Source organism: Pinus tabuliformis, chromosome 5_1, assembly GCF_031772625.1.
Source record: "Pinus tabuliformis cultivar Carrire ecotype Pingquan chromosome 5_1, CPIR1, whole genome shotgun sequence".
NCBI lineage: Eukaryota > Viridiplantae > Streptophyta > Pinopsida > Pinales > Pinaceae > Pinus > Pinus tabuliformis.
In genome coordinates, this window is record NC_142305.1 from 426,798,765 (window position 1) to 426,811,789 (window position 13,025).

At 38.0% G+C, this 13,025-nt stretch overlaps 1 protein-coding gene across 3 annotated transcripts in view; it reads right to left on the minus strand.

Annotated features, from left to right (window-relative positions):
- Positions 1-13,025, minus strand: part of LOC149165316 (Amidase family protein) — a 191,627-nt gene that overhangs the window by 159,503 nt on the left and 19,099 nt on the right. For all 3 annotated transcript variants that reach the window (XM_089432285.1, XM_089432284.1, XM_089432286.1), the window contains exon 2: positions 4,870-5,181. In XM_089432285.1, the coding sequence (XP_089288411.1) occupies positions 4,870-5,181 (312 nt within the window). The remainder of the gene's footprint in view (positions 1-4,869; positions 5,182-13,025) is intronic.

Below are 13,025 nucleotides of genomic sequence, written 5' to 3' on the forward strand. Positions count from 1 at the left end.
ATTCTTCTCTCCTGTTGTCGAATCTCTGCTCTGATACCATGTGAAAATTTCTAACCTGAAATTCCACTGCAACCATTGATTTATTTCACCTACTTATTCTTCAAAATAAGTTATTTACGAAATTCCTTCAGCAAACATTAAAATAAATACGACTACAGTTATCACATAATTACACAGAGAAAATAACAACGATATACATGCACAAGTGGCAATCACATCAACACAGTTGTTTTTGGACAATTGTCCCCGAAAAAACCCAATGTGGGAAAACCAGTGCAGCAGATGAGGGTTTTATTAATCTTCAGCAACAATCGCTTTACAAGGAATGATTTTACAAAGAAACTGAGAGAAAACACCTGAGACTTTCCCCTGGAAACTTTCTAACACCCTGGAGACCTTTCTCCCACTACTGCGTCACCTCTGCGTCACTCTGCATGGTTTTGTGTCCCTCTGCGTCAACCTGTGTGAGGGATGTGTCTCCCTCTGCGTTGTCTCTCACTGCCCCTGCGTCACCTCCTCCTCAGACACTGACTATTGTTGATGCCCTCCTCTTCCTCCACCCTGCAACTCTCCCTCTGAAATCGATCTCCTTCTCTTTGAGAATCGATTTTCCTTGGGATACTGAGTATCTGTCAGTGTGTCTCCAAATGATTTCTGGGTCTTGGAGATCTCATGTCTCTTAGCCTCTCCACCAAGTTTCAAGGCTAGAGCACATCCGATCCTACCCAAAATCAACAATTTCAAATCCCATGAGCGGACATCTTTGGCCCGTTGTGATAAAGCTCAAGGACTAGGCTTCCCCACCCTCGTGGAGTTTCGGCTCTTGCTAAATCATAAATTACTGGTATATCTGGCTTATGGGATGTTGGATATACTCTTGGTGCTATAGTGACAGCCGCTAGGTTTTATCCTGGGACTCCCCATCTTGGGAGGATGCCCTATCTAGTTGAGTGGTATAAAATTTAAATACAACACTCAAGCTTCAAATTGAACTAAAGCTCTCTAATATAAAGTGCTTAAGCCTACAGGCTCCCAAACCTCGTGTCATTTTCTCTCACTTGTGCACTTGATCTTCCTCACCTTGGTGCATTAATGCTCAACAATAACACATTGTTTTAGTAACATTTTATTCCTTTTATTGCATTTTTTGGTTTGATGTCTTCAGTTCCATTCAATCCCCACTTTTCATTTGTGATCTCAACAATATTAACTATTAGAAAATACCCTTAATCATTCCTGATATGGATGCTCTTCGAAACAAAGAAATATTACTTCTTTGGAAAACTCATGAGAAAGAATTGCTCTGAAAAATCCATAAGAAGGTTGATTACATGTTGGACGCCATTTTCAAACTTATAAAGTGGATTTCTCAACTCGATAATGAAGTTGTTTCTTTGCAAGATGTCGATGCCAATGAGCAAGATACTATAACTCAATTACAACATGTTAATACAGTGCTTAAGGAGAAGGTTGTTTCGAAATCTAATATCTAGCTTCAAGATGAGATCAATTTATTGCATGACTTCAAAGTGGGAATGTCCGACTCTTTGACATGTATCAAAACATGAAGCATGAACATGATCTTCTACATAAACATGTGGCCAAGGAGAATAAGTCCATTCAAAATTCAAATGATCTCAATCAACAGCGTGTATAAGCAGTAAGCGACTCGAAAAGTACTAGAGGTACATTAGAGGATTCCATTAGCAAATTACAAATTTATTGTTTTGACAAGTATGATGCAATTTTTGACACCTTGTATTAATGATCATGAAGAAACTTGTGCTACTAACTTTTAAAACTTATGGATGAATTAAAAGAGAAGAAATCACCACTTAAAATATTGGGTCACTGTACTGCATTATTTATTGAAGAATCTAACCATGCACTAACGGCTAACCATGAATTTTCATCACCTGACTTTGAAGTTTGAGCAAGATACTAGGGCATCAAATCCAAATTACTACATCAAATAGATCATACAAGTAGCAAAATAGGTAAATATGCAAATAGTATTGTTACTCCTATCAAGCCTAGGACAAGATCGGTGAGAGAAGGCCTTGGATATTTTGAGACTTCATTGCTAGATGCAAGTCACCCTAATCTCCCTGCAACTATTATTTCATGGGAACACTATCCTGCATTATCTACTTTATTTATTATTGTTTTCCAATCACCAAATCCTACATCGTCTATTAATTCATCAGCTATTGATATGTCAAATTTTGGGTTTGACACTTTTCATGATTCTTCTCTTATTGAGATGCGAGAACCACATCCTACACCTTTCGTTTACCCCAAGATCCTTCACCATATATCAATGGTATCGACACCCTAATCATTGTAATCAAATACATTCTTACTTTCCATCCAACGACCAAAATTCTCCTAGCAACGCTTCTTAAAATCTTTAGTGAAGGTGCATAAGATTGGTACCCTATACTAGGGCCTACTATGGTTGGATTGATGATTCTTCATAGCACAATTTGAGGACTTCTTAGAGGACCTGCTATCACCTTGTCTAGTCCATTGTACAATGGTAAAATCCTCATTGCTCTCTATGATTAATAGACCCTAGTAGTAGTATCTACACATGATACCATTGATGGCTACATTTATTTGATTCTTCTCTTTAGCACATGTACATTGTATGATGGGAAGATCATCTTGTCACGTAAGGTTTTTAGGGCACATCTTAAGCCTATTGACTGCATGACAACATGGAAAAGTTCTTGGTTTTCTTTTGACCATCATGAGCACATGGTCATGGGCCTCTTTGCCATCTGTCATTCTTGGAGACTATTGCTTAACAGCATTGTGTGTTCCTGCTCTAACCATCCATGCATATATTCTCTCACAGTTGAATTGCATACCTTGTGATTTCTTCACCAGTTCCAAACAGGTTCACATGAAAGTGTATTTTGGAGATTACAGTTTTGAAGTGGGACACGTCGTTTGCTTCACCAACATTGAAGAGTTTCATGGGAAAGATTTTAAGACTTTGAAGTAGTCCATTTCCAACCCAAAAGAATCTGAATTTAAACTTACAACCCAAATTACATTGTTGGTTGAGAGCAATAGCCCCACAAAATAAGCAAAATGCAAATGCCAATAAGAATGTCTAATGGTGATTAAGTCGTGAAATGTGTAAAAATACCATAATTATCATGTGAAGAATGGGGAATCTCAGCCAGAAAGTAATGGATGCAATAGGGAGTAGGTTAATTACTGTATAGAAATATAAAGAGACAAATGAATGCGTCCAACATTCCCATTGGTGACACCAACATGCAACACTGGGCTTTGTGATCTGAATTGGATCATTATATTATTTGTCATCCATCTTGATGCTTTCAGAGTGGAAAATTTGGATGAATAACAGCACAGGACCATTTTTACCGACGGGTCCCAATTTGACAAATTTCAAACCTTCCAGAGGTAATTTTAGGCATTTCCTAAAGTTATCTAGGGTTCAAAAACTCTTGCTTGGGCCAGACCCCTGGAGTTGTTCTACACTTGGATATCTTTCCAACGTGCAAGAAAGACCTCAAACGGAGTCCATATGTAAAAGTTACGCCCCCCGAAAGTTGACCTTCCTGTTTTCACCACCATGATTCGAGAGAATGCCACGCCAGGCCCATCACTCATGGAAAAGGGGCTAGCCACGTGATCACAATGAATAAGACTCTAGAGGGATCAATATTTTAACTCTATTTGAGAGTTGAGGGAGTCAAACTTAACCAATAGTGGGCTATCAAGTTGTGTTATAATTTGGCCACTAGGAGGAAAAGGGGTTCCATTCTATTGAAGGGCATTTTGTTCCATATATGAGCAGAGTAGCTGGGAGTGAATAGAGAGAGAGCAAACAGGGAGGGTTTGTGCTTTGTAGCAGCCCATGGGCCACAAGTCTCACTCATTTGTACTTGCATCCATCTCCATTCAGAGAAAGAGAGAGCACAGCAGCCTCAACTTCCAGCGGGGTTTTCTCCCATAAGGATTTCCCAGAGCATATCTTGAGTCATTGAGGTTTGTGAGTGCATATCTTTCACTGTTCTCTATTTTCCATATTTCATATATTGCATACATAAGCAGAAACTGTAACTTATCAAAGCCAGGAATCTAAGGAAAATTAACCCTCATGGTATAGATTTTGGATTTTCAATATATCTATCAAATTTGTTTCGACGAACTGCCCAGTGGAATATCCTTGGCAGTTTACGGATCACTTTGCCTGTAAATCAGTTACTAGATGAGTGCCTGTGCTCACCACAACAGAACAAACACCACTCTATAGCAGAAAAGCTTTAGAACATAAAGGAGAAATCATAAATGCTCACTTCAATTTCCTTATGCAAGTATTCACCCAAGGAAGCAGATTAAAATGAAATATGAAAAATGAATGATCACTGTCTCGAAGTATCAGATATTTTTTCCTTCTCATATGATACAAGCCTTGATTCATAATTTTAAAAAGAAAAATAACAGCTCCAACGAAACTGAGAATATGTGTTATATTACATTATCTCTAGAAGGGGCACCAATTTAGAGTCTAGCCTAAGCACAAAATTTGGTTTGCTGAAGAACGCTCTATCAAAATAATCCATGTGATATCAATTTTGGGTAGCAGACTTCATATCGCATATAACCAGTCTGCAGTTGCTTCTACAATTGAAACTAGTTTACTACATCCAATTAAACTGGAAGAACTGTCTTACTGTCTGATGCACTCAAACTACTTTTGTTGCTACATGGGGATGGAGTATCCACATAAAAGACAAGCTGTAGCAGGCTACTTTTAATTGCAAAGACCACATTCAGAAAAATACATTACATATTTAAAAGCAGATACAATAAAAGGAAAAGACTTACAGTTTTACTACTAGTTGCATCTAACTTGTCATTACCAGCCATTACCCCGAGAAGAATAGCAGTATCCATAACTGATGAACCAAGGCATCCAACCACATCCAAGGATGAGGCATATGCCATCAGACCAAACCGCGACACCCGACCATATGTGGGCTTCAGGCCCACGACCCCACAAAATGATGCAGGTTGTCTTATACTACCACCAGTATCACTTCCTAATGAAACTGCACACTGCTTGGCTGCAACAGCCGCTGAAGAACCACCTGAAGATCCTCCTGGAACTCGGGATGAGTCCCATGGATTTGAAGTAACCTGATCAAACAAACATTACAAATAAGATAGGCATGAAAATAATAAATCTCATCAAATGGCCCTTATCAATAGTTTTCGATTTTGATTGAATCTGTAATATTCTGTGTTTATTCATCTTGCACGTTCACAAATAAAACAATCTTTTTCAAAATGAATATGAAGATTTAATATTGGCATTCTTCCACAACACCTTCAAAGCATTACAGATTGCTGGGGTGCTGCTACGGATGGGGATTGAGATACAGCGAAAAATAATAGGCTCAAAAGGGCTAGTAGATAATTCCAAAGGCCTAAATCTTCTTTGTGGAAACAAATTCCCTTATATACCCCACAATTCCATGCATAGAAAAGTGAAAAGGGCAATGATAAAGACCATCATAACCATAAACCTAATTGCAACAACCCAGACTGTCCTGTCCATGACTGTACAGCAGTCAACTTGAGTAGTAGACACACAAGTCCTGGTAAGGGATTCCAAAGACAAATACTCTTGATGTGGAACAACAAAATTTCCTTTCATATATATATTGCTATTCCAGACACAAAGGAAAATGAAAAAGATATTGTTAATGGTAAATATGGCAGAGAGATGTAACTATAAACTGTCCTCGAAACAACTCATATCACCACATATGCATGATCACATATAAATCAACTTGGGAAAAGCTTGCAACTGTCCAACAAGAACTTTTGCCTTACAATCACCTTTATTTTAGCAATAACATCATTAAGATGTCTTTAAATTTTCACATGTAAAGCAATCCCCTTGACATGAATTCCTGTCATAACCTTTTCTTAGTCCCCAACCAAGCTTAGCTTAAACTGAAATCACAGTAGATAGGATGCAAGAGTGGACCTTACCATAGTGATAACACAGAAGGTAACAACGGGACAACAGATGACAACGAGAAGGTGACAGACAGCATGTTGATATTGCACAAATCGATGATACTTCTGAAGGTGGCAAGGACAAAATGTTAAGTTTACTGAAGAACCGGCTCACAAATTTCAAGGATTAGAAAATAACATTAATGAACATCTGATCACAACACAAGTGAATCTGAGAATTGTAGAATCCCCCAAATGTACTATAATTGGTAGCAACTGGGACCCAATGTTTAGTCATAATTGCCTCTGATATATTTAGAGATTGTACAGATGTCTTTGCATGGTCATATTGTGCCCTGAAAGAAGTACCACCAAAGTGGTGTGTACAATAGATTGAATTGATTCCAGGGGCACACCCGGTGACATGATACGTAATGAACCCTACGTATGTTGAAAGAGTTGATGAGGGAATCTAGAAGTTGTTGACAGTTAGGATTATCTTCAAAGCAATGTTACATTTATCATCTGAGCAGATTTATCGCCAAGGGTCCGGAATACAACTTATCAGCAATATCATGGAAAATATTGGGAAACTTTAAAAATTCACAAAGATAATCATTTTTTTTAATTTTAACTGTCTAAAGCAACAACAGCAAACAAACGCATTGCTACAAAAATATGAAAATAAAACTGATATATAGATGTATAAGATGTCAAGTCGTACATAAGACATCAATAAAAAAATATCTTCCCTAACTCCTAAGAGATAAAACTTGATGGGATTATACAAAATAGCATCCAAAAAAAATAAACATATCTCATGAAATGAATCATCACGAGGCTGTTGAAATTCGACAGCAATAGAGAATTTCTTAACATGATAATTACTTGTGACTGTTTATATAAGTTTTTCATTTAGCATTTACTTCATTCATTAGGTCATCAAGCAATTATACAAATACAATGCACAAAAAGATAAGGGACACCAGAAATTAGGCCAGAGGCCAGGGCAAAACCCACAAGGGGAAAACCCATCAATCATTTCCTTATAGAATCTTTGTCAACAACAGAAATCCAAGTCATAGACAAACTGACCTGTAGACCTATTACTCAAGTGCCAAGTCAACCCTCCACCAAGCAACAATTGTTCACATGAATTCTGTCACAAGCTTGTCCACAAGATGCCATAGAAGTACAGTACTTCAAAAAACTCACATACTGTAGAAGTATAGTGCCACAGAGAATAAGAGCAGATGTAAGCCTTCTTGTCCACTGGAGTGAGGGCTAGAAGAGATCAATAATAGCTTCTGTATTTTTCCTCAATAATCTTTCTTTTTCTTCATTCTGGATCAGATGTAAGTGTATGATGATGATGTCCAAATGAGAAATTCGAATAGTTGGTGGGTAACCGGATCGACGCATTGGATCTTATACAGGATTATAGGTGGGGCTTCATCTTGTGGTTTGGTCTCCGTATATGGGATCCAAGCCCTCCAGAGGGTCTTAATGGGACTTATTGGGTGAACGTTGAGAGCCATGAGCCTCCACCATAGCAGAAAGCAATAGCCACACCATGGGATGCTTCAGCACCATTCATTGCTCGCTCGTGTCCAACTTATTTGATGATGATGATGCACCTGGACCACCTTGCCCAACTGGCTACACACTTGCACCACACACTTTGCAATTGATCCACATCCCAGATGGGGTTTTGTCTCAACATGGGAGACAAGGGAGGGCTTGCATCATTGTTCTAGCCCTTACAAATGGGATACATGCTTGTTCGATTCAATTGGAGACCCATGAGGATGCTTTTGTACCCCCACAGCCACTTGGGAGCACCACAAGCCATTTGCTTGGAGATCAAGGGGCCACCCCCTTCGTCAACGTTATTGGAGCCCTCCTATTCATTAGGGCACATGAGGGACTTTGCTAGGCCTTCCAACGGCCCTCCTAGCTATTGTATTATCTTTTTGGCCCTCTTGAGAGGCTTCTTTTTCATATTATGGAGCCATTTGGTGGGCTTGTCACCAAAAGGATGTTATTTTGCCCATTATTTCTATTGTAGGGGCATTAATAGGCATAATTAGGCCATTCAAACCCCTTAGAGGATTGTATAAATATAAGAGAGGTGTTCTGATATATCTTTCTAAAGATTTCGGACCTGCAATTTGTGGAACGATTTGGATGATTATATGTATTTTGATGTGTGGAATATTTTCACTATCTCTCTTGGAGCTTCTATTTGGCAAGTTTATGGATGGATATACTCTTTTTGTCATGTAAGTGATCTTTTCATGCGAATTTCATAATGTTTCATGTCTAACGTATGGAACGCTATGTCATGATTTTACTTGTGCCCTAAAAATTAATGTGAATTTATGAAACACTTGTAATCTTGGCTCGTTGCATATGTTATTCATTTTAGAAAGAAGAACGAATTTTCCTAGGGGTAAATTGTGGACCTTTTTGCTTGAAACTCCATCAAATATTGCATATCAAAGTATAAAATTATAAAGTTGTTGTGAAGCTACATCCAAGAAGAGAGTAGCTGCTTCTTTAGGCCTCGTTGAAAAGCGAAGTTCCTAAATCTTGATCATTTGGACTCCAATCTTCCCAATAGCCAAGCACTAGTCCTAGATCCTTAGTGATCACATTAACTTAACGAAATATCATTCTTTCACCTCCTTTCTTCCTCTTTTCTTCGTCCCCTAAGGATAAGGAGATTTTCTAAGGCTTGATGCGAAATTTTAGGGAGGAGTAATTTTAGGATTCCATCTGGACAAGTTTCTTCATTTATGTCTCCTCTAGGCATCCTCCAATTTTGAACGAATTCTGACGGTGGAATTTCAAATAAATTTATGCCCTAGCTATCACACCAAGAGGGAACCCTTGAAGCTGCTTTGACTTGGGGATTTCTTGAAGGTTTGCACTTTGTAGTTCATCATTCAAAACCTTTTCTCTTAACTATAGGTGATCATTGGATGAACCTTTACCACAGTATATCTCTCAACCCTTGGTCTCTTATAGTATTTCTCTCAAGGGGTTTTTTGTGGAAAGTCACCCTAGCTTCTCCCAAAGCTCACACTTTAATTAAATCTTTCCATTGAATGAGCCATCCTTGCCCCACTTTGAACCCTAGTATAAACACATCAATCACAAGTGAGGGGTTCTGAAAGTTTTGATCTTAGGCATTCATCATTTTTGAATATTCCTAAGCCTGAGCTCATCCTTCATAGGTCTTTCTTAGGAAGCCTTTCAGTGTTTCTTTAAGTATTTGAACCATTAATTGAGCTTCTCATTTGAATGGGCCTAGGAAATCATGTTATACCTTGCCATTCATCCTATCATTCAAGTGATTTCCTCCATACCGAGACTCCTACCATAGGTGAAATTCTGTATAGAGTAGGGGGCATCGACTAAGGTGACAGTGGGTCCTTGTCCCATTGTTGCCATTTGGTCTAGTAGTTGTCCCTTAGGAACCCCTCCTAGGGCCCTTGCTAGATTGAGCGATAACAGATCCATCATCCCAAACTTCTAGAGGATCTTCATCACGAGATTCTTTTAGTTTTCTACCAAACTTCAAGTAGAAATGTATTAATCCAAGATCCTTCTGCTTCCAGCTCCCTCTAAAGTCAATAATTCTTCCTTTGAATCATGAGTCCCTCTTTCCCAAAGTACTAGGTCTTCTTTAATCATGCGACTCCTTCAAAATTTGGGGTAACCCTTCCAATTGAGGCAAATAATCCTTTCCTTATTATGGGGAGATCCTTCTTGCTTCCATGCTTATTATCAGCTATATGCTTGACTTTTCTCATATTTTAAATTTTCTTCTTTAGTACACATTGGAAAAAGTCCTTATGTTTTGCTTCCATTCTTCTAGTTCTTCCATTTGTTGCTAATACTTGAGCAATCCTTGCTATTGACCTGCAAACCTTACTGGGAGGATATAGAAGAATAATTATAACCAAGCAAAGGATACATAGACAAGAGATTAACCAAAAATTAAAGACAATAACAATAGTCTTAATCAAAGAGAAAAGGTATAGAATACTTATCTTTTGAGAAGAGTTAGCTCCCTCTTAATCTATGGACTTCTTGCATTCACTTGCAACTTTGTCAACTCCATCTGGCATCCAGCTTGTAAGACAACTTCATCCACATCATCATGCATAGGCTAGGGTTTCTACTTCTTTCAATGGAAGCAATCAATCCTAGGGTACAAACCCTAGATCTTTCTTGTTCAAACCTTCGCTAGGGTTTATAGATCAACACACTTGAATGATCAAGACTTTTCCTTTCAACTTCTTCTCAACTTGCTAGGATTTTTGTAAACCTAGACTCTTAATTTGCAAGTGCCCAAATGCCAAGACCATAGATTTCTTATGTCATTGATTTAATTGACAGTTAATCTTGACTTCATCAAGCCAAGCAATCATTGTATTTCATCATGGTAGATCTCAATATTCAAGAGTCTTTAGCATCAACTTTTACTCCAATATCCTTGGCTTGTAACATTGTACTTTGGATACTTGAAAAGGAGCTCAACCTCCTTTCCTTGGAAGTTGCACTTCCTGTATCAAGGTAAATATTTCTAATCATCAGCATATATGATGCATCAAGGTGTTGATATCCTGCTTTTCATAAAGCCTCAGACATATATGTCACTTCTGGCTTGCAAGGGTTGTGACATGTTTGGTCAAATTCAACGAATACATCAGGTAATTTTACTTATCAATGTTGAGCTTTCCATACAAGTTTTCTTCATCTTTTGAGAATGCCATTTGTCCTCATCAGGTCTTATGTATGACTTATGTGACGAATCTTAGATTTCTGCACTTTCAATCTTTAATATTCAAACAAATATCAGGTCGGCATTTGGCTATGTATCTCAACTTTCTCAGAAGAGTTCGGATGAATAACATAAAGGAGGAGCTTTCGAAGTCCATAGATCAATGTTTATAGCGTCAGACAAGGTGATAAAGTACTCCAAATCTTTGGCTTCGTATTACAGGAGTCATGAGCTTTAGGTGCCATATTACAAGAGCCATAAACTTCACACTGTTTCAGACATACCATAAACTTCGCTTATATTACTGAGATGAATAACCTTCAGATCTCACATAGAGACAAAGGACTTTAGATCCTTTGTTTTTGTATGCTCAAATGATGTGTACTTGGAGAAGGACGAATATCTGCTTGGATTTGTTTCTAATTCAATTTTTTTGGTTTAATGAGCTTCGCACAAGTTATATGACTTGGATCATAAGAAAGGAACTTGCACTTGTCCACGGGAAAAGAAGCTCAGTCTTAACTTACTCAAGTTCTTGTCCACGAGAAAAGAAGCTCGGTCTTAACTTTGAATAGAGACAAAACTAGGATCATTATTTTCAGATGCCATATAGGTTATTGAGATGTCTTTTCTTCTATTTTGTCATCAAGCTTGCCAACACAAAGATGTAGTACCATAAGTATATCACAGAGGTAATACGAGGACTCGGCCCTTCTTTCACGAGAAGCTTAGGTTCTTTTCCACAGAGATAGATCAAAAGCTCAACATTTTACATGTCAAATTCGGACCCTTCTCCACATAGAAAAAAGAGACTTGGACTTTATTTCAGATGAGAGAAGCGTGGTCATATTACTAACCCACAGAGTCTTGGATTAATCAAAAGTTCGGACCAGTTATAGAGGTATTCACAAGGAGATCACATTGTACTACGATAATCATTATTTGGATCACAAATAGGACTCAATTCTTCTCATGGGAACCTCCATACTTTTAACCAAAAATAATTTGGACCTTAGAACAAAGATAGACGGCTTCTTGAAACTAGCTCTGAAACCATGTTGAAATTCGAAAGCAATAAATAATTTCTTAACATGATAATTACTTGTGATTGTTTATATATGTTATTCATTTAGCATTTACTGCATTCATTAGGTCATCAAGTAATTATACAAATACAATGCACAAAAAGATAAGGGGCTCTAGAAATTAGGCCAGAGGGCAGGACAAAACCCACAAGCAAAAAACCCATCAACTCTTTACTTATAGAATCTTTGTCAACAAGAGAAATCCAAGTCATAGACAAACTGACATGTATACCTATTACTCTTGTGCCAAGTCAACCCTCCACCAAGCAACAATTGTTCACATGAATTATGTCACAAGCTTGTCCAGAAGATGCCATAGAAGTACAGTAATTCAAGAAACCTGCATACTGTAGAAGTATAGTGCCACAAAGAATTTCGCTTACCATAGTGCCACAGGAAATCCGCATGTCATAGTGCCACCAAGAATGAGAGCAGACTTCAGCCTTCTTGTCCACTAGAGCGAGGCCTAGAAGAGATCAATAATAGCTTCAATTTTTGTCCTCAATAATATTTCTTCTTCTTCGTTCTGGATCAGATGTAAGCGTATGATGATGATGTCCTAATGAGAAATTTGAATGGGCTATAAATAGACTTCTCCACAAGCGAATGGGTACCACATGTAGTTGAGCCAACTTGAGGGGTAGGAGCGCTGACTTGGCATCTTGGCAAGACAAATGACATTTAACAAATTTAATATTTATTTCTTTTGCAAGGGACATGAAGAACAAGCCCTTCAAAATTTTATTTTGACTCATAATAAATTATTTTAATTTTTGACTCTTTTGACTCTAAGCATGAAGAACATGCTTTGACACAAATATAAATACAATAAATACATCAGTGACATCATGAAGATCAAACCTAGTTACAACTTCAACAAAGGCATCTAGATACTACAAGGTTAATGCACTAAGGAATCAACAATTCCCTCCACCCCTTTTTACAGGCAAAAGGTCACCACTCTTCCTCCACAAGCAATAGATGGACATGTTGAGGTTAAACTTGACGTGGAAGGTGCAAGAGCTAGTGCTAAGGTGGAAGTTGAAGTGGGATGTCTTTCAACTCTTCCCCTGGCTACTTGATTCTGTGGGGGTGTTGGCTACAACAAAATGTCAATCTCCTCCTCCAAATGTGGCTCT